Here is a 22,911-nt window from a genome sequence, read left to right as displayed (position 1 = left end):
ACCATGTTTCCTATATTACAACAGTGACTACCCTGTAAAAATGCAGTTCTAAAGATTAGAAATTTTGTGGAATATGTTTAAGAGAGAGAAATCAACATATTTGAGATTTATTGGGATAATACTGAAGGAACAATCCTTTAAAACAGAGATGAGGAGGAATTTCTCCAGCCAGAACATGACAAATCTGTGGAACTCTTTGCCGCAAAAGACTGGAGGCCAGGTCATTGAGTATCTTTAATACAGAGATAGATAGGTTCTTCATTAATAAGGGGATCAGAGATTATAGGGAAAAGGCAGGAGAAAGGGAATAAGAAAAGTATCTGCCATGATTGAATGGCAGAGCAGACTCGATGGGCCAAATGGCCTAATTCTGCTTCTAAGTCTTATGGTCTTGTAGTTACCAATTATAATTTTTGCACTTCAGTTTTAAAGATTTTCTTTTTTTCTACCTCAGGATGTTCAGGACTGTCATTTCAGCTCGCAACACTTGACGAACGTGGTCTGCTTAATCTGTGGGTAAGCACAAGTTGTGTCACTCCACATAAAGGTCAATATAATTTATGTTTTAGATTGGATTAGTTAACAGAAGTAAATAAATTAGTCTTTTCATCTTCTTGTCTAGTGAAGTTTCTGCAGTTTTGTGACCCAGAGTTGGTGATGAGCACATGAATAATTAGCTAGAACTGTTCTGTTTGCATCAGAATTTTTTTTATTCATCTGTTGGGCATGAGCATCTCAGGCTGGCCAGCAATTATTGCTCATCCCTAGTTGCCTAAGCGTAGTTGAGAGTCAACCACATTGCTGTGGCTCTGAGGTCACATGTAGAGGAGAACAGACAAGGATGGCAGATTTCCTTCCCTAAAGGACATTACAAAGAACAAAGAAAATTACAGCACAGGAACAGGCCCTGCGGTCCTCCAAGCCTGCACTGACCATGCTGCCTGACTTAACTAAAACCCCCTTCCCTTCTGGGGACTATATTCCTCTTTTCCCATCCTATTCATGTACTTGTACAAGTCACTACCGTATCCGCTTCCATGACCTTCCCCAGCAACAAGTTCCAGGCACCCACTACTCTCTGCAAAAAAAGAAGCTGCCCCTTACAGCTCCTTTAAACTTAGCCCCTCGCACCTTACATCTATGCCCCCTAGTAATTGACTCTTCCACCCTGGGAAAAAGCTTCTGACTATCCACTCTGTCCATAATCTTGTAGACTTCTGCCAGGTCTCCCCTCAACCTCCGTCGCTCCAGTGAGATTAGTAAATGAGGTGGGTTTTTCCGACAATTGACAATGGTTTCGTGATCATCAGTAGATTCTTAATTCCAGATATTTTTTATTAAATTCAAATTTCATCATCTGCTGTGGTGGGATTTGAACCTGAGTCCCCAGAGCATTAGTTTTGGGTGGGATTCTCTGACTGTTCACACCAGCAGGATTCTCTGATCCCGCTGAAGTGAATGGAGATTTGGCTGAGCGCCAAATTTTCCATCCTTGCTGGCAGTGGCGGTGGGGTGTGAACAGCCAGAGAATTCTGGCCATAGTTTTTGGAAGGACACCCCTAATACTTTTCTCAAATTATTTTGGTAGTGAGTCATTTCAGTGCTCAAGTAATATAGTTAGTTGTTTCAGTAAAATTGCCAACAAAGTTTTACAATCTGTCAAATTGCTGTATTATGTGGTAATTACTTTAAGTCTTAATAGGTAATTAAAATCTAATTTCTTGGAATCGGTTAATGCCATTCACTCACTCTAAATAATTGTTGCACGAGCTATGTAAGCTTTGAACCAATTTCCCATGCTTCCCAAGAGACGTTTTCCTCTAACCATTATTTTGATCTTTGCTATTGCGTGAGTCACATTATAAATCGTTTATAATGTTTACAGCTCTTTTAATGAGCTGTCAGCTGTTGCTGGTGTTTATATGAACCTAGGCTTTGATTTTGGTGGAAACGTGCATTGTTTAGACTGACTAGTCCTTAAAATGTGGCTGTGATACCACACTCTGGGTAACCTTCACTGTTCTTTCAAAAAAAGTGCTTTCACTGTAACCTAATTTACTTTCAATTTGGAAAGAAGATGAGTTGGAGAGCAAGTTTGAGATTCATGAATATTTGGACGATAATTGAAGAATGGTACACGAATGTGAAACATGGTTTAGTCCATTATTTATGAAAAAGAAATTAGATAATTCCTTGAAGAAGAGGGATATTTAAGAGTACAAGGAAGGTGAGCTGGAGAGTGGGGTTAAACTAGATGACTCATCGTGCTGCAACAATACTGAAAAAATTTAACACTATCGGGGGCAGAGGGTTCTGCCACTCAACCCAGCATTCTCTTACCCCGCCACTTGACTATGTTCAGCATGCACTGTAGAAAATCTGCCAAGTTTACTTCAGCAGCAGCTGTCAGCTCTAGCTTCTACCTCCAAGAATAATGAAATAATGTATAAATTAAATCTCTAGGTTCCCTTCCAAGTCTCACACCATGCTGTTATGTACACATTTGTTAGTTAAGGATTCTGACCAAGCAATATGAGATTCCTTGCCTAACGCCATATGGGAGCGCACAAACTTCAATAGTTCAAGGAGAATGTCCTCCTATCACTTAGGGCGACTGGGAACAGTAAAGGCAGCCTTCTCAGTGTCATAAAGGCCCTGACAGCTAATAATGAAAAAAGACAAAAAACATTATTGCAGATCTAACTCACAAACCATGAGACAATTATTTCATATTATTTTAAGTTGTTCACTCAGTTAATTTTAAAATTGAGGGGTAAGTTTTTCACTCAGAGGGTGATGAGTGGAATTGGCTGCCATCAGAGGTGGTAGAGGCGAACTCGCTGGGGTCTTCTAAAAGACTTCTGGATGAGTACATGGGATTTAATGGGATTGGGAGTTGTAGATAGTTCTATGGTCTGGTAGGTATGGATATGATCGGTGCAACTTGTGGGCCGAAGGGCCTGTTTGTGCTGTAGTGTTCTATGTTCTAAAAATTCAGCAGTTGTTCTGCAGTGCAACGTATCTTCCAATATTTAGGAAGGATTTTTCATAAAGATAAAATGGTTGTAGAGGATATAGTGACTTGACAGAGTTTGTACCTGCAGCAAAAAATAAGCCAGTGAGAACTGAGGAAACAAAATATTGTGGAGGAATAGTCTGAATGACTAGCTCTTTTTGTCTAACTATTCTCAATAAGGCGGCATGAAGGTACAATGGTTAGCACTGCTGCCTCACATCACCAGGGACTTGGGTTCGATTCATGGCTTGGGTCACAATCTGTGCAAAGTCTGCATGTTCTCACTGTGTCTGTGTGGGTTTCCTTCGAGTGTTACGGTTTCCTCCCACAGTCTGAAAGACATGCTGGTTAGGTGCATTGGCCGTGCTAAATTCTCCCTCAGTGTACCTGAATAAGCGCCGGACTGTGGTGACTTGGGGATTTTCGCAGAAACTTTATTGCAGTGTTAATATAAGCTTGCTTGTGACAGTAATAAATAAACTTGTTGAGAAATAGCTTTAAAAGCTTGTGATTCAACAATGTTTATCCATGTGAAGAACATTTTTTTCTTGAAATGAGAATTGACTGGATAAGAAAATAATTCTAAGATAGAAAATGTATTTTCGAATCAAAAATATGTGTAATGGGCCTCTGTGTGCTGGGACACAATCTGAGAGTGGGGGAAGATATGGTTGGGAAACCCAGAAGAGATGGTGTTATTGGATCCCTTAGAGTCCAAACTCCACGGCCTTGTCAGTTTTAATATTTTCCGAATACCTGCACTGGTAGGCTGCAGCAAAGGGCTGGAAATGTGTAAGAGAGAGCGATTGTGAGTTTGGATGGAGTGTGGAAGAGCAAAAATGCCCCAAGCAGAGTGGCTGATTAAGTGACCTAGGGGACATTATGGATGGAAGATTGGGAATAAAATTGTGGATGCAAGATTGTGGGTGAGGCCATGGCTCGGGTGGACATGGTGGGAGGCCCAGAGAGGTTGTGGACAGGGGGATTTGAGATATCAGAGGAGCTGGAAAGGTGAGTCAGTACTTGGGAAGTTCGAATCGGAGATTTGATTGCAGGAAGGTTCACAAGATTAACAAGTTCCTTCTAGTTTGAAGCAGTGCTGGAAAGGAACTTGTCTAATCCATCCAGCAGTTCTCATTTTCCATCAGGTATCAGGTTTCCTGAGGCTCAGCTCTGGAATGGAGATACAACCTGTGGTTTGCAGCATCATTAAAATGTCTATTGGGGGGATCAGTCTTCTCAAAACAGATTGACAACCCTTCCCTTTCTCTGTGCAAACCAGAAGTGGGCAGACTCATTGAAAGTTGAGATTGTGCTTTAAATTTTTAACATTTTAACTTCCCAACCAAACCCACTGTTTTCAGGGTTACAATTATCCAAAAGCATCTGAGAGGATAGACTAATATTGAGAGATCAGAATTTCTTTTCAGTTAATACTGAAAGTGCATCATGAGTCTGTCAAGCTTTTCCACTGTATGATTATCTTCAACTTTGGCTTAGTTGCAGCGTTGTTGCCTTTTAAACCAGAAGGCCATTGATTCGGGATGCATCCAGGACTTTAGTATGTAATTCCAGAATAGTCTTCAGAGGACCTTCCAAACCCACAACCACTACCATCTAGAAGGACAAGGATAAGAGATAAATGGGATCACCACCAGCTGGAGGCTTAACTCCAAACTAGTCACCATGCTGACTTGGAAATATATTGCACTTCTTCACTGTCGCTAGGTCAAAATCCTGGAACTCCCTCCTCAACAGCATTGTGGATGTACATTTTTAAAATTCATTTGTGGGATATGGGTGTCGCTGGCTGGCCAGCATTTATTGCCCATCCTCAGTTGCTCAAAGGCAGTTGGGAGTCAACCACATTGCTGTAGTAATGACAGCAGATTTCCTTCCCTAAAGGACATTAGTGAACCAGATGGGTTTTTCTGACAATTGACAGTGGTTTCATGTCATCAGTAGATTCTTAATTCCAGATTCCTTTTATTGAATTCAAATTCCATCATTTGCCATGGCGGGATTGGAACCCGGGTCCCCAGAACTGAGTTTCTGGATTATTGTCTCATGATAATAATGCTAGACCATTGCCTCCCCTTCTTACACTACAGGGACTGCAGTGGTTCAAGGAGGCAACTCACCATCACCCTCTCAGGGGCAATTATAGATGAACAATAAAGCTAGCCAGTGATGCCAAATTCCCATAAATGAATAAAATCAAAATGGATTCCTAAGAGCTGTGATACAACTAGATTTTGTTCCAGGAGAAGTGAAACAGTCTTCATGATCCTATAAGTTATAGGGGAGCTCTGGGGTGGAAATGAACAAAGAAGAAAGAGTGTGCTGTTGAGATTTTCAGATCTAAGTTTGTGAAATATAGTGTTGTTCTTAATATAAAATAATATAAAAACTAATGTTTTTAATAACTTACTAGCTCTTAATAAGTTACTCTTTTTACTTATCTTGTGCTCGCACCCCCGGCTTCCCACCACCTCACCGTAAGTGAGGGGGCTCACCATACGGGCAGTGTGTGGAAGGGAGTGAGAGCAGCTGTGAGTGGGAGGATCAAAGGAGGAAAGGGTGAGTGGGAGGGTCAGTAAACAGGTTACCGGAAAGACCACAAGTAAATGCCAGCTCTTTCACAGTACATAATTGGCTGTGAAATGCTGACTGGCCCCTAAGCTCTGGAATTCTTGCTCTAATCTTCCCTATCTCTCTCTTTCTCCTCCTTAAAGCCTACCTCTTTGACTAAGGCTTTGTCATCTGTCCTAAAAAGATGTTTGAGGCATGATGCTAAATTTAGTTTGGTAACACTGCCACGAAGCAGCTTGAGAGTTGTTGCTGAGCCAGTGAAAAGTGCTATATAATTTAAATGATTTGTTCTTTCAGGTAGTGGTTGAACTCCAAAAGGCAGATCTTGCTGGTTCTTTGACTGATTTGGGTATGTATGAAATATGGGTCAGAAGGAAAAATAATTAATCAGAAAATCAGACTGAAATGCCAGTCCTGGTCCTGTTTTAGAACTCTCGATTTCTGAGTTAGAACGGTTCCAAAATTACACTTCAGTACAGTGCGAAGGGGGTGCTTCTCTTTTATATGAGACATTGAACTGAGAAAAGATCCCATGGCACTGTTCCATAAATAAGCATTAACATTTACCTCTCAAGTGGCATAATCATAAACAAATGAAAATATCATTTATCTCATTACTGTTTGTGGGACCCTGTTTTGTGTAAATGGATTGTTGAGTTTGCTTTACAAAAAACAACTTTGAAAGTAATTCATCGCCTATGGGGCACTCTGGGATCACAAGAAGTGCTTTATAAATACATGCATTCTTTTGTTAAGGAAGACCAGATGGTTACTGAGCAAAAAGAAAAATGAGAAAGGTTGAGGAATGCAAGGTATGGGCCGAAAGAAGGATTTTGAGAAGATCTTTTGAAAATGGGAAGTGAGGTGCCAGGGTGGTTGAAACAAGGAGAGCATAGAACCTGAAAGTGTTGGCACTTGTGGTGAAGTAAAGAACAAGAGGACTATTGCTGGAGAGTGTGCATTGTTTAGAAAAATGCATGACCACAGGAGATCACTAAAGTTGGTTTAGTGAGGTCATGGAGGGACTTGATGGATAGGTTGACTTGAGTCATCCAGGGTCAAGGGCAGCAAAGTCTGGACTTGAGTCAGTGTTGAATGTCAGCAACTTACGGAAGTCTTGGTGTAGACGTATGAGCTGTAATTGACTGGGGTGTTTAAACTTCTAATGGCTGATTTATGTTCCCTGGCATGCTTTGTGAATGATGTGGAGATGTTGGTGTTGGGACTGGGGTAAACATAGTAAGTAGTCTCACAACACCAGGTTAAAGTCCAACAGGTTTATTTGCTAGTAAACGCCACTAGCTTTCAGAGTGCTGCTCCTTCATCAGGTGAGTGGGGAGTTCTGATCACAAATAGGGCATATAAAGGCACACACAGTTTACAGAATACTGATTAAAATGCGAGTTTTTACACCTAATCAAGTCTTAAAGGTGCAGACAATGTGAGTGGAGATAGCATTAAGCACAGGTTAAAGAGATGCGTATTGTCTCCAGACAGGACAGTAAGTGAGATGTTGCAAGCCCAGGCAAGTCATGGGGTTACAGATAGTGTGACGTGAAGCCAAGATCCCGGTTGAGGCCATCCTCATTTGTGCAGAACTTGGCTATCAGTTTCTGCTCAGCGACTCTGTGCTATTGTATGTCATGAAGGCCGCCTTGGAAAACGTTTACTCGAAGATCAGAGGCCGAATGCTCATGATGGCCTCTGATCTTCGGGTAAACGTTCTCCAAGGCGGCCTTCATGACATACGATAGCGCAGAGTCGCTGAGCAGAAACTGATAGCCAAGTTCTGCACAAATGAGGATGGCCTCAACTGGGATCTTGAGTTCATGTCACACTATCTGTAACCCCCATGACGTGCCTGGGCTTGCAACATCTCACTTACTGTCCTGTCTGGAGACAATACACATCTCTTTAACCTGTGCTTAATGCTATCTCCACTCACATTGTCACCTCGGGGTCCTTGTGCATGAGTCGCAAAAACCCAGCTTGCAGGTGCAGCAGGTGGTCAGGAAGGCGAATGGGATGCTGGCCTTCATAGCGAGGGGGATTGAATATAAAAGTAGGGAGGTCTTGCTGCGGCTATATAGGGCATTGGTGAGGCCGCAGCTGGAGTACTGTGTGCAGTTTTGGCGCCATACTTACGCAAGGATATTTTGGCCTTGGAGGGAGTGCAGAGGAGGTTTACTAGGCTGATGCCGGAGTTGAGGCGGTTGAGCTATGAGGAGAGGCTGAATAAACTAGGCTTGTACTCGTTAGAGTTTAGAAGAATGAGGGGCAATCTCATTGAGACGTAGAAGATGATGAATGGGATGGATAGGATAGAGGTGGAGAGACTCTTCCCGCTCAGAAAGGATAGTAGGACTAGGGGGCACAGCCTCAAGATAAAGGGGGGGCGGTTTAGAACGGAGTTGAGGAAGAACTTCTTCACTCAAAGGGTGGTGAATCTCTGGAATTCTCTGCCCGTTGAAGTGGTGGAGGCTGCCTCGCTAAATATTTTTAAGACGCGGGTTGATGGGTTTTTGAGAAGAGAGGGGATTAAGGGTTATGGGGAGAGGGCGGGAATGTGGAACTGAGCCACGACAGATCAGCCATGATCTTATTGAATGGCGGGGCAGGCTCGAAGGGCCAGATGGCCTACTCCTGCTCCTATTTGGGTCAATGTTTTTTTTAAAAATAAGACTGGTCGGCGCAACATTGTGGGCCAAAGGGCCTGTTCCGCGCTGTAATGTTCTATGTTCTATTTCTTATTTTCTTATGTTCAAGGCTTGATTAGGTGTAAAGACTCGCATTCTAATCAGTATTCTGTAAACTGTGTGTGCCTTTATATGCCCTGTTTGTGATCAGAACTCCCCACTCACCTGACGAAGGAGCAGCACTCTGAAAGCTAATGGCGTTTACTAGCAAATAAACCTGTTGGACTTTAACCAGGTGTTGTGAGACTTCTTACTGATGTGAGACTTCTACATACAAAGCAAGTGTGTCACCTGCGTATGCCACAAGTGACACATTTACTTTGAAATTAAAGAAAGACGGCCAAATGGGATAAAAGTGAAAGAGAGAGGGATGAATTCAGGTTGTGGAATGTCTATGTGGGCAATGAGAAGGACGAGAAGAATAGAGGCAGCTGAATGGATGAATATTATTTTGGAAACAGAAAGTCCACAAAGCCTTTCTACTTGTTATAAGCTAGGATGGGGAGTCGAAAGAGATGGATTTAAGAAAAAAAGTTGATGTGAGGAAAAGAAACCATGTTTTATCTTGGCTCTATAGAATAATTCTATACTCGTGGGTAGTTTTGGCTTTGTCATGTTGATACCACTGGCAGTTCAGGTGTGTTAAATGTCTTCATTTTTTCTGTTTTTCCAGGTCTAATCCCTGGTGGGAAGATAAAATTGATCCACAGTTCTTCTATTGACGTGAACAGGTCGGTTTGGTGGTGCTGATTGTACGTTGATGCACATTGTACGATGGTAGTTGTGGGCTGATCTTGCTGTATAATTGTCGGCTGTGTACTTGACTCAGGCCTGCTGAGTCCCAAAGCGCAGACAGAGCACGTGAATTTTAAATTTGCGACGCTTTCCCAAGCCTTAATTGGAAAAAGCCTATTTAAAATTGGCTTGGCAGGAATAAAATTCAGTTGATATGGAGCATTTCATCTTCAAGGGAAATGCTAAATTTGGCCTAAGTTTGTAAACTTTGCCTGCCGCCTGTTATTCTAGTGGGAAGCTGACATAGACACAGTGAGCCTAACTGTTTGTTTCTGAGCTCAAAACCTCTATTGTTTATTGTTTAAAACTGTACTAATTACAGATTCTGCCCCATTTGTGACTTTGAATTTCGAATTGTCTTAGTTATTTTTAGAGCATGTACATGTAATTTGGTTTTTGTTGCTCCTTATTCTGTCCAGTATAAACTAGAGAGTTCTTTTTTTGCTCATCTTGCTTTTAAAAGTAAGAAAACATGTTATGTGGAACATTAAAACGTTTCTGAAATGGTTGTGCATTTGCATCTCTGGGAATGAGCTACTGCAAGACAAGGTGCCTCACAAGAGGTTATTACAGAAGGTCAGGGGGCATGGAGTTGGGGGTAGGGTGTTAGCGTGGATAGAGGATTGGCTGTCAAATAGGAGGCAGAGAGTGGGGATCAATGGGTGCTATTCGGATTGGCGGTTGGTGACTAGTGGAGTGCCCCAGGGGTCGGTGCTGGGGCCTCAGCTATTTACCATTTATATAGATGATCTGGAGGAGGGAACCGAGTGTATGGTGTTGAAATTTGCTGATGACACCAAGATTGGTGGAACGGCAAATTGGGCGGAGGGTGTGGAAAGTCTGCAGAAGGATCTAGATAGGCTGGGCGAATGGGCCAGGAACTGGCAAATGGAATTTAATGTTGGCAAATGTGAGGTTGTCCACTTTGGTAGGAATAATGGTAGGAAGGACTATTACTTACATGGCGAAAAACTGCAGCATGCGACGGTGCAGAGGGCCCTCGGGGTCCTTGTGCATGAGTCGCAAAAACCCAGCCTGCAGGTGCAGCAGGTGGTCAGGAAGGCAAATGGGATGCTGGCCTTCATAGCGAGGGGGATTGAATATAAAAGTAGGGAGGTCTTGCTGCAGCTGTATAGGGCACTGGTGAGGCCGCAGCTGGAGTACTGTGTGCAGTTTTGGTCGCCGCACTTACGCAAGGATATTTTGGCCTTGGAGGGGGTGCAGAGGAGGTTTACTAGGCTGATGCCGGAGTTGAGGGGGTTGAACTATGAGGAGAGGCTGAATAAACTAGGCTTGTACTCGTTAGAGTTTAGAAGAATGAGGGGAGATCTCATTGAGACATATAAGATAATGAATGGGATGGATAGGATAGAGGTGGAGAGGCTCTTCCCGCTCAGAAAGGACAGTAGGACTAGAGGGCACAGCCTCAAGATAAAGGGGGGGCGGTTTAGAACGGAGTTGAGGAGGAACTTCTTCACTCAAAGGGTGGTGAATCTCTGGAATTCTCTGCCCGTTGAAGTGGTGGAGGCTGCCTCGCTAAATATTTTTAAGATGCGGGTTGATAGGTTTTTGATAGGCAAGGGGATTAAGGGTTATGGGGACAGGGCGGGAATGTGGAACTGAGACACGATAAATCAGCCATGATTTTATTGAATGGCGGGACAGGCTCGAGGAGCTAGATGGCCTACTCCTGCTCCTATTTCTTATGTTCTTACTGCATGCATTTAATTTTAACACTGTGGACTTGATTCACGCTATTCATTGATCTGTGTCATGAAATAGTTGTTTGCTGACAGCCTTTAAGCTTGCCCTTCCGCTTTGTGTCAGCGTCATGGATTAATGTTCACATTACAGCAACATTTACGTCAGGAGTGCTAGCTAAACAGGTATGACCTGTTGAAATGGTAGTGGCTACAGACAGTAGGAATACTGCAGCAAGTAACTCACCTCCTGACTCCCCAAAGCCTGTGCACCATCTGCAAGGCACAAGTCAGGAGTATGATGGAATACTGCCCACTTGACTGGATGGGTGCAGCTCCAACAACACTCAAGAAACTTGACACCATCCAGGACAAAGCAGTCCATTTGACTGGCACCACATCCCACAAACATCCATTCCCTCCACCATTGACGCTCGGTATCTACAAGATGCACTGCAGCAATTCACCAAAGATCTTTAGACAGCACCTTCCAAACCCATGACCACTTCCATCTATCACCCGCAAATTCCTCTCTAAGCCACTTTCCTCACAGTTGTTCGGTCAAAATTCTGGAATTCCCTCCCTAACGACATTGTGGATCAACCCACAGCACGTGGACTGCAGCGATTCAAGAAGGTGGCTCACCACCACCTTCTCAAGTGCAACTAGGGATGGGCAAAAAATGCTGGCCGGCCAGCCAGCGACACCTGTGTTCTGCAAATGAATTTCAAAAAATGGTTGTCCTGACAATGAAAACTTTTAAATGGAAGTAATCCAAAGATGGTCGTGAAGATCTCAAATGATGGGGCTGTGACTATTCTGTTTGGCAGCTTGTTCCATTGTGGGATTGTCTGTGTACCAATGAATAATCAAGGAATTGAACTATACGCTAGATGGGATGTTTTAATCATAGTCCACATCTTTCAGTTCAATTTATTGATACTATTTTTCTATTGTGTTTTGATCAGTTTTTTTCCAAGAAATCTTATGCAGCTGGGACCTCCTCAAACTCTGAGTATCAGGTTTCTGCCTTCTGATCCTAATCATTTCTTCATTGGAACAGATATTGTGAGTAGTAGCAAAATAAAAACCTTTTTTGTTCCCTATGAAAGCACTCTTTATTTTTTGTTTTCAGACAGCAGTACACCTGCTCCAGGCACTTTCTTTATTCCATTTCTTGCCCCATCTCTACTCCCTTTGGCTCTGGGAAACTAACTTTTATGTCTCGTATTTTGTACCCTATCATGCTCTTGCTCTTCTCCTACTTTTGTTCTTGTCCTACTCCACCTTGCTCGAACCTACTACATTTCTAACTTAACGTTAGAACATAGAACACTACAGCACAAACAGGCCCTTCGGCCCACAAGTTGTGCCAATCGCATCCATACCTACCAAGCCATAGAACTATCTGTAACTCCCAATCCCATTAAATCTCATATACTCATCCAAAAGTCTTTTAAAAGACCCCAGTGAGTTTGCCTCTACCACCACCGATGGCAGCCGATTCCATTCACTCACCACCCTCAGAGTGAAAAACTTACCCCTAACATCTCCTCTGTACTTGCTTCCCAGCACCTTAAACCGGTGTCCTCTCGTAGCAACCATTTCAGCCCTGGGAAATAGCCTCCGAGAATCCACCCTATCTATCTCTCAACATTTTATAAACCTCTATCAGGTGGCCTCTCAACCTTCATCCCTCCAGGGAGAAGAGACCTAGCTCCCTCAACCTATCTTCATAAGGCATGCCTCCCAATCCAGGCAACATCCTTGTAAATCTGCTCTGCACTCTCAACAGCCTTCACATCCTTCCTGTAGTGAGGCGACCAGAGCTGCGCACAGTACTCCAAGTGGGGTCTGACAGGGGTCCTATGAAGGTCCTATGAACTTCTCCCAGTTTTGTTGAAAGGTCACAGACCTGAAACAACCCAGTTTCTCTCTTCGTAGCTGTTGCCTGACCTGCTGAGTATTTCCAATGTATTCTGTTTCTATAGACGTTTTGGATACCATGGTTTTATTAGTGCTCCATTATGTTGACTTGCATTAAAAATAAGTTAGAACGGATTAAAGTTCAAAATCTGAAAGAGAAAAAATAATTTCATTATACTTTAGTGTTGAACAGGTTTAGATCATCTAGTGTTAGTTTTTGTTTTAATTATTTTTGTCTTTTATATTCATTTATGAGATGTGGGCATTGCTGGCTAGGCCAGCATTTATTGTCTACCTCTGAGGGCATTTAAGAGTCAACTACATTGCTGTAGACTGGAGTCACATGTAGGCCAGACCAGGGAAGGAAGGCAGATTTCCTTCCCTAAAGGACATTACTGAACAATGGTTTTGTGGTCATCATTAGACTTTTAATTCCAGATTTTAATTGAATTTAAATTTCACCATTTGCCATGGTGGGATTTGAACCCGGGTCCCAAGAGCATGACCCTGGATCTCTGGAATACTAGTCCAGCAGCAATACAGCTACGTCTCTGCATTAATTCATGGCCACTGTATCACCTGGAAGATTCACTGTGAAGAGATTCTACTCTTTTACCCTGTTCATTTTTATCTATTTTCCTTGTGTTTGATCTTTAAAACACTAATTGTAAAAGCAATGCTAGTTGTAACATACTTGAAATACTAATTTCTATTCTGTTATTAGGGTCTTGTGAGCCATGGTACACGTCATGGCTTGCAAGCTGCTCCAAAGCTGTACAAACCTCAGATAAATGGTGCCAGACCGATTCAAGTCACTTGTATTGACTTTTGTCATTTTGGAAAAACACTGTTCCTGGTAAGGATTTTATCAGTATGGATATGATTTACTTAAATGCTTTACTTATTCCTATTTCCTTTAGCTTGACCAGTAACAAAGAAAATCATTTTTTCTCACTCCTGTATCATTGACATTTGTTAGGATTTGGTACTGCATTTAGGTATGAGAGAGACAGCACAGTAAGTATCTTCTACCATTGCAGGGATCACAGTGGAGTCTGACCCTGACTTTGTTAAAATTCTGCCCCTGCAGCCCTCATAGGGAAGGCAATTAGGAATGGGAATGGTAACTTTTTTTTATTCTTTTCCTACTGCAAAGGATCTAAACCCAACTTGCAATGTACCAGCAGTCTCTGCTATCTTCAGTCCCTTTGGACTGTGGCAAGAAAAGTCAGCCTCACTTCTCATTCCCAACTTATATTCAAACTCTGCTAAAGGAAATAAACAAGCCTGTTCCATAGAATAGAACGGAATCCATAGAATCCCTAGAGAAGGAGGCCATTTTGGACAATCGAGCCTGCACTGACAATTCCACCCAGGACCTATCCCTGTAACCCCACATATTTACCCCACTAATCCCCCTAACCTATACATCATGGGACATTAAGGGGTAATTTAGTATGGCCAATCTACCTAACCTGCACATCTTTGGACTGTGGGGGGAAACCAGAGAACCCGGAGGAAGCCCACATGGACACAGGAAGAATGTGCAAACTCTACACAGTCACCTGAGGCTGGAATTGAACCTGGGTCTTTGGCGCTGTGAGGCAGCTGTGCTAACCACTGTGCCACCGTGCCACCTGTTCCTAAGCATGGCTGCAGCCTGGATTGAAGCAGTGGCACAAGCTGAACAGAAATCTGGTCCATGAGTTCCCCACCCCTTGAAGCTATAGTGTTACTAACATTAGCAAACCATAACATTGAAAAGCGCTAACACCATGTCACCTAACAAATATCGCACATAAATCTGGACTTTTATCATTGTATACTCGTTTGATATTGTTCCATGCATTTTGTAATGTGATCTTGTGGCCTGCCTGGCGCTTTGATATGAAGTAATAGTCCTGTTTAGTTCATTGGGTAAAATATAAAATGGACACTGCTTCGTGCGTTGAAGAGACATGAATATCACTGTGCAGGTGGAAACCTCCTGATAGAAGTCCCATAAAGTTCCAGGTTGTTTTGATTTAAAGAATTGCACTGAGTTTATATCAAAACTCTATAGCAATGCATGTAAATGCATCTAGAGAGCTTGGATTGATGATATTTGATCAACATTAAGTCATTGAAGGTAAGGATGTCATAGGCCATAGAAATGATAACTGTCAGTATGTATCCTTAACAAAAAGGCCATGGATTTTGTTTCAAAGTCAGATTGGTTTAAAAGGCTATTTGTTGTATTGTCTTGCAGGTTGGCTGTTCAGACGGAACAATCAGACTGCACTCAGTGACAGTAGAACGCCCCATTATTCAGTGGAATGAAAGCACTCGGGGCAGACCAGTCCGGGCTGCACTGTGGGCGTTGACACGACCTGGCATGTTTTTTGTTCTTGACGATGCATCTCATATTTACGTGTGGGATTTGTTGCAAAATGTTTCCATACCTGTCGCAGAGGAGAGTCTTCAGCCTGATCGGTAAGTACAGTAACTTCAGCAAAGCAAAAGTTGGAGCTCTGTTTCTAATCACTAAAGCGCTACAAAGCTGCACTATGTCCTTTACATTGTTGCTCACCAAGAAGATAGATTGTGTTTGGTAGTTTCTTTTAAATGTCAAAGGTAACGCACACTCTATTGTCGCAATTCATGAATTTACCTCTTGAAGCGCCAATCCGCTAACCTCGCCCACCTGTAAAGGTGGGGATGTTGGGAGATGGGGGTGAGATGCTTTGTGAAACACAGTTAATATCAAAGCCTCGGTGTTCCAATTCATTTTAAAAGACCACACAGGTAAGGGAAAAGATCTTCCATGTGTGCATCAGGCCCCCATTGTCGTGCTCAAATGAGGGTTAGTGTGTCAATCAGTAATTCAGCCGTGATTTTCCTCACGTTAGCCACATTGGCGGAAGGGCATGGAAAGCCTGAAGAAGCAGCATGATGCGTTCTAGGTTTTTGAGAGGGAGGAGACAGCTCGGACTTTAATTTTAAAGAATTACCTTACCAGCTAGGTCACCATTAAGAGGAAGCACAACATAGGATAGGCTGCAGCTGGAACCAGGAAGGGCATATAAGTCTGCTTGGATTGCTAGTCTCCTGCCTGCCACTGGGAAGCTGCATCCAGGCAGCTACAGTGTTTTCCTGACTCCTCTTAGAACCTGGTCTCCATTAGCTAGGCCTGAAGTGGCTCAATTGGCTAGCTGTCATTGGCGAGTTCGTAGCCCTGTTACTACCCGATCACTCATCCGACCTGGAAAATGGATGCAATTGGCATGCTAGCCAGCCATGCAAAATCCTGTGCCTGCTCCCTTCAGAAAAGACAGAACAGGCTGGGCATCTTTGGGTAGATTTTGGGCGATGATTTTTTTCAGCTACGGTTTTTGCCAATTTGCAAATATTGCGCACTTCCTTCTGTAAATATATTTAGATATTTTAATTAAACTTGGCCAAATTCCTATTTTATTTCTAATTTTATATCATAATATTTTACAGCAAAGATTACTGCAATTAGAAATATTCGCACTTCTTCCCCTACACATAATGATGTCTTTATAACCATGAGATTGTATTTTCTAGTGACAAAGGTTTTACTGCAGCATGTAAAAGGCTCAGTTCAACTGTTAAATGGCACCAGATGTAATTTTAAGAAAAATTCAATGACTTTTTAAAATATTTCTGAATCTTTTCTTGCATAGAGATTTTCTACTTTTATTGATGAAATAAACTGAACATGTATTAGCAGCGCATTGGATTTAGGATTTTTGTTGTGTGTTCTGGAATGTTTGTATTTAAAATAAGCCCTTTTATTGATCTATTCCTTTCTCCCTCCTCCCTGCACCCCCCTTAACAGGATTACAGCCATAGCTACTCTAGGTGATCCAGAGAAACCAAGTGCATCTTCAGGCCTCATGTTGGCTAAGCAGTCTGGAGCAATTGAGATTCAATATCTAATGAAGCAGTGGTCAGAACCTCATCTAAATGAATTGGAAACATTGCATTATATCCTGGAGAAAATGGCATAGAATTGTGTACAGACTATGGGCAAGAGCTCTATGAGTTTGCAAAGCTTACCCAAGGTTTCTATTCTGTAAATGTGCTACTCCTTGTACAGTCAGCTGTCTTTTTGTAAAAGTTATTTATAAATTTTAATTATAGTGCATCAGACATATAAAGTATTTATAAAGCCACTTGTTTTGTACGAATTTTTTCTCCATATATAGACATGCAAATCCATTTTTTTTTGTGGCTCACTGAATATGCCAAACTAGTATTGGAATAGTTCTGTTTTGTACCTCAACATTAGGATATCAATAAGTTAATATCACTGATGTGGTTTCAAAGCTTTACAGATGTTCAAGTCTAATAAAATGTCAGTCAGTGATTTTATTACAGTGCTGATAAAGGGCAACAGCTCTTGTCTTTGTTAGTCATGATTGCTGGCATGTATATGTTGTTAAAGTGTAGAATACAGCATTTATTTCACTATGATATAACTAGTGACAATCACTGTTGCCATTTGGCTGAGTCCCACTTACTAGTCAGAGCAATTATGTATTTCTGACGGATATTCCTGCATTTTTGTATAACAATGAGGTATAAGGTAAAATGGTAGAACATTAATTTTCTCCTCATTTTACTTTAGCCTATGTTCTAAAAGTGCATATAATTAGCTTGTTAAGCTGATAAAAATTCTCATTCTGTTACTGATTTTGTCAGTGTTGACATGTAGCCTTGCAACTAAACCCAGGGGCTCACTTATTTCTAAATATATATTGTATCAGGAAATGAAAAACTAATTAACAGAAGATATAATTTTCTTCAACATGACGTTGCAAGAAAATTCCTGTGATTGCTAGCGTTTACTCTATGTCATTCTATTTTCTATAGCCAGCATAACAACTTAATTGTAGATAGGGCAAAAATGGCTTGAGCAAGAAGGGTGGACCTACACAAGCTAACTGTAGGAGGAAATACTGAGACAACAGGAATATTTTCACTGTATTTAGGCTCTTTTTCCAGAAGTTCCCACTACTTGTGGAGGAAATTGCACTACATACAATAAATGCAGTTTAAACATGGACATTTTCTTGCAACACCAGGATTCTGTCTAAAACTTTGCATGTTCAGTTCAGGGTAATTATACATGATGCTCCATGATTCTGGTTTGAATTTGAGGATTTCCCTGCACCGTGTAGCTTTCTTCAATTTTCCCCGTTGCTGCTGTGTAATGTTGGGTAACGTCAACCCATGAAGATGGATGCTGTGAGCACAGAAAATCTCTACCAGCCCAAAACCAGAATGTTACGTATGTGAGGAACAAGTCAGTAATAAAGTACATTTCAACCCCATAGTGAATGAACACAGATATGTAACGGACCATTCTTACAATCTGTTTAAACAGACCGTAGCTCCAGAATTGTTCTTTGGTTATGTATTTTAAATATGAATCAGCAATACCTCACAGGAAAATAAAGTTTATTCTGCTATTAATATTGTTTGGGAGCATTCCTTACTGATCCAAGCAAACATGATCCTTGGAAGCCTTATGAACGAGCAGCATTGCTATTGCATTCCACTGTTTGGGAAAGCTACAAGCTAGATTGCTTTGTTAGTTAGTCAGCACTTCACGTTAACTTTCCAATAAGCCATTAGCATCTTATGAGCCTGAAATAAACTAATATAGCTTAAATAAGATGCAAGCATATGCTTTTTTGGACCACTGTTTTAAAATTAATTATGGGATGTGGACATCACTGACTAGGTCAGCATTTATTGCCACCCCTAATTGTGCAAGTTCTGAGGGCATTTTTAAGAGTCAACCACATTTCTGTGCGCCTGGATTCATTTGTAGACCACACCAGATAAGAACAGCAGATTTCCTTCCCTAAAGGGCATTAGTGAACCAGATGGGTTTTTACGACAATCGACAATGGATTTGTGGTTGTCTTTAGATTTTTAATTCCAGGGTTCTTGGATTCAAATCCCTATCTGCTATAGTGAGATTCAAACCTGGGTCTCTGGATTACTGGCCCAGACACATTACCACAAAACCACTGCCTCCCCATAAGAAAGATGGTGCAGAACTTCAGAAGAGCATTAACACGCTGGTGGAGTGGGCAGATAGGCATATATTTTACAAAAATACTTCAAAAATAATTCAGACTTTTCAATGAAGATCTTACTGTGAATTTGAATGGTGGAAAGCCCTGCATTTATGTATCCCCTTTCACAGGACATCCCAAAGAGCTTTAAAACCAATGGAGCACTTTGAGTTACAGTCACTGTTTCAATGTCAGAAAATTGGCAACCAATTTGCGTACAGCAAGTAACGTCTCACAAATACCAATGTGGAACTGACCAGATCATCTTTTTGTGATGTTGATTGAAGGATAGATTTTGGTTAGCACGATGGTGTTGCAGACCCCTTTGAACCTATAAACTAAAATACTCAAACTTACTGAACACCCCAAATGAAGAAATTCTACTTTTTGTAACTGCAACACAAGCCAGAACTAATGTCAATTAAACACGAATTAACAGGCAAATCATACATCAAACCAAAGGAAAGATACTATTGCATTAACGAATTAACCAAATGTGTTATGAAATGCCTTTTGCACAATGCCACCAAATATGTCCCATATAGCTGTGTTGTGATACAGCAATTACACAGCCAATTTCAGTGCAGTGAGCTCCCATAAATAGCAATGTGATAAACCCTGTAATTTATTTTTCTGATGTTGATTTGGGATAAATATTTGGCAGGGCATTTTGCAAAAGTACATTGGGATCTCTTGCTTCCATCTGAGGGGGCAGATGAAGCATCTGTCTTTGAAAGTTCAATACTTTCTCAGGAATGTCAGCTTAGATTTTTGGGCTCAAATCCTAGAACGGGGTTTGAACCCACAAGACAAATTGTCAAAATTCAACCTGGGATGCCATCCATCTTGGATAGTCACTGTTGTACTTTGAATGATATATTTCTTCTTCAGATTTTAATTTGATTTATTAATGTCACATGTATTTGTATACAGTGAAAAGTATTGTTTCTTACGTGCCATGCAGACAAAACATACTGTTCATAAGAGAAGGAAACGAGAGAATGCAGAAAATAGTGTTACAATCATAGCTAGGGTGTAGAGAAAGATCAATTTAATGTGTGACAGGTTCATTTAAAAGTCTGATGGCAGCAGGGAAGAAGCTGTTCTTGAGTTGGTTGTAATATGGCCCCAGACTTTTGCATCTTTTACCCGACGGAAGAAGGTGGAAGAAAGAATGACTGGGGTACGTGGGGTCCTTGATTATGCTGGCTGCTTTGCCAAGGCAGTGGGAAATGTAAACAGTCAATGGATGGGAGGCTGGTTTGCATGATGGACTGGTTTTCATTCATGATCTTTTAATTTCTTGGACAGAGCAGGATTGAGGTGAAGAGAAATTTCTTCATTCAAAGGATTATGAATCTTTGGAATTCTCTACCTCCGGGGATTTGGATGCTCCTTCACTGAACACATTTGAGATGGAATAAAGAACTACGAGAGTGGGCAGGACAGTGGGGTTGAAACTGAAGGTCAGCCATGATTGTGTTAAATGACCATGTGCTTGACTCCTGTTCCTATTCTTGTGCATTATTGCTTTATTGCAATATTTCTAAATAATTCTTGCTATGCAATTTCAACACCATTTTTATATATATTTTGTCATATGCATCTCTTTATTATATATATAAAATGTGCCCATATTCCAATTACTGGTCTTGATTCTATTAATGTAAAGCACAGCATGAACCTATCTCAGTGTTGCATATTTTATTAGAGTAAATTCAATTCCATTTTTGAAGTACATCGGTAAAGATAGTTTATATAGAAAGAACACAGGGGAGGAGATAGTCTAGTGGGATTATCGCTAGACTATTAATCCAGAAACTCAACTAATGGTTTGGGGACCCGGGTTCAAATCCCGCCATGGCAGATGGTGGAATTTGAATTCAATAAAGAATATCTGGAATTAAGACTCTACTGATGACCATGAAACCATTGACAATTCTGGGAAAAACCCATCTGGTTCACTAATGTCCTTCAGGGAAGGAAGTCTGCTGTCCTTACATAGTCTGGTTTACATGTGACCCCAGAGCCACAGCAATGTGATTGCCTCTCAACTGCCCTTCAAAAGCAACTAGGGATGGGCAATAATTGCTGGCCAGTCAGCGACATCCATGTCCCAAGAATGAAAAACAAGATTGTGTTGACTTGTGTATTGGTAAGTTTTTCAATGTAAAAGCCTATTTTCTGTTTTTCCTGATAAATGCAGGAATAGACTTTGAAAGTTTTATTGCATTTTGTGAAAGCAAATACATAAAGGTTGGCCAACATGTGAGAGAAAAACAGTTTGAAACTTATGATGAATCAGTTGGAAACACTTTTTTTAATGGCTTTTTGTGTAGAACCGTTTGACAGTGTATTTAAGGCTGTAAAAATGTCAAACTTAATGGCAATACCAGTACCCTAACAGATGGAGTTTGTTGAGAAGCTGTGTCTCTACATTTCTGGTAACCTAATCTTTGGAACAAATTATATTATTGCCTTTGACAATTTGCAGAGCTGAGACTTGCAGAGTTAAGATTTAACATGAGGAGCACCTGATACTGATGTAACAGGATGCAGAATCACATAACATTGTGATCATTGTGTCACACTGTAATGTGGGGAGCAAACCAACCTTGTTTAAGGTACTGAGATGTATATAGATCTGTAAATAAAGAATGGGTTTTCCAAATAACAGTCTATGGTAGCATTCTTAGGGTAACAGGCAAACCCAAAGAAACATCATCTACACCCGCAGTACAAGACACAACATGGTGGCAGCTGATGGCTTCTGTCAAGTATTTATGTGCACTATCTGAAACATGGTGGCAGTGGATAGAGTGTAAGGACTCAGTACTGATGGTGGCACCACTAGTGGTGGTACATAGAACATAGAACATAGAACATAGAACATTACAGCGCGGAACAGGCCCTTCGGCCCACAATGTTGCGCCGACCAGTCTTATTTTTAAAAAAAAACATTGACCCACTAATCTAAACCACTCCTTTTTCGTCCATAAACCTATCCACCAATCTCTTAAACGCCCCCAAACTAGGCGCATTTACAACTGCAGCAGGCAGGGCATTCCAGTCCCTCACCACCCTCTGGGTAAAGAACCTGCCCCTGACATCCGTCCTATAACTACCCCCCCTTAATTTAAAGCCATGCCCCCTCGTGCTAGATTTCTCCATCCGAGGAAACAGGCTATCACCATCCACCCTATCTAAACCTCTAATCATCTTATATGTTTCTATAAGATCCCCTCTTAGCCGCCTTCTTTCCAGTGAAAACAACCCCAAATCCCTCAGTCTCTCCTCATAGGACCTCCCCTGCATACCAGGCAACATCCTGGTAAACCTCCTCTGCACCCTCTCCAAAGCCTCCACATCCTTCCTGTAATGTGGGGACCAGAACTGCACACAGTACTCCAAGTGCGGCCGCACCAGAGTTGTGTACAGTTGCAATGGTGGTGATGGAACTGATGCAACAACAATAAGCTCTCCCTCAATGTCAACAAAATAGAAGAGATAGTCATTGACTTCAGGAAGCATAGTGGAGAACATACCCCTATATCTACATCAATAAGGACAGAGTAGAAATGGTCAAGAGCATCAGGTTTTTAGGTGTCCAGATCACCATCAACCCGTCCTGCTACCTCTCCCCCCGCACCCCCCCCCCACCCCATGCCAACACTACAGTTAAGAAAGCCCACCAAGGCTTCTACTTTCTCAGAAGATTAAGGACATTTGGAATGTCAGCTACAACTCTCACCAACTTTTACACATGCACCAAAGAAAACATTTTATCCAGTTGGTTTGGCTCCTGCTCTGCCCAAGATCACAAGAAACTACAAAGGGTCATGAATGAAGCCCAGTCCATCACGCAAACCAACCTCCCATCCATTGACTCTGCTCACGCTTCCCGCTGTCTCGGCAAAGCAGCCAGCATAATTAAGGACCCCCACGCACCCCGGACATTTCCTCTTCCACCTTCTTCCCCGAGGAAAAAGAGGTCACGTACCAACAGACTCAAGAACAATTTCTTCCTTGCTGCCATCAGGCTTTTCAATAGACCTACCTCGCACTAAATTGATCTTCCTCTACATCCTAGCTCT

The 22,911-nt window shown here is 41.7% G+C and overlaps 1 protein-coding gene across 4 annotated transcripts in view; it reads left to right on the top strand.

Annotated features, from left to right (window-relative positions):
* Positions 1–18,206, top strand: part of dync2i1 (dynein 2 intermediate chain 1) — a 92,568-nt gene extending 74,362 nt beyond the window's left edge. For all 4 annotated transcript variants that reach the window (XM_080212749.1, XM_080212758.1, XM_080212740.1 and 1 more), the window contains 7 exons: positions 455–516; positions 5,906–5,957; positions 8,978–9,035; positions 11,768–11,867; positions 13,450–13,581; positions 14,974–15,197; positions 16,567–18,206. In XM_080212749.1, the coding sequence (XP_080068875.1) occupies positions 455–516; positions 5,906–5,957; positions 8,978–9,035; positions 11,768–11,867; positions 13,450–13,581; positions 14,974–15,197; positions 16,567–16,738 (800 nt within the window). In that variant the 3' untranslated portion in view covers positions 16,739–18,206. The remainder of the gene's footprint in view (positions 1–454; positions 517–5,905; positions 5,958–8,977; positions 9,036–11,767; positions 11,868–13,449; positions 13,582–14,973; positions 15,198–16,566) is intronic.
* The last annotated feature ends 4,705 nt before the right edge of the window (positions 18,207–22,911 follow it).

The sequence above is a fragment of the Carcharhinus amblyrhynchos genome, chromosome 2, assembly GCF_965287045.1.
Source record: "Carcharhinus amblyrhynchos chromosome 2, sCarAmb.v2.hapA, whole genome shotgun sequence".
In the NCBI taxonomy this organism is placed as follows: Eukaryota; Metazoa; Chordata; class Chondrichthyes; order Carcharhiniformes; family Carcharhinidae; genus Carcharhinus; species Carcharhinus amblyrhynchos.
Note: the sequence above shows the minus strand (reverse complement) of the source record. Positions and strands in the feature narration are given on the sequence as shown.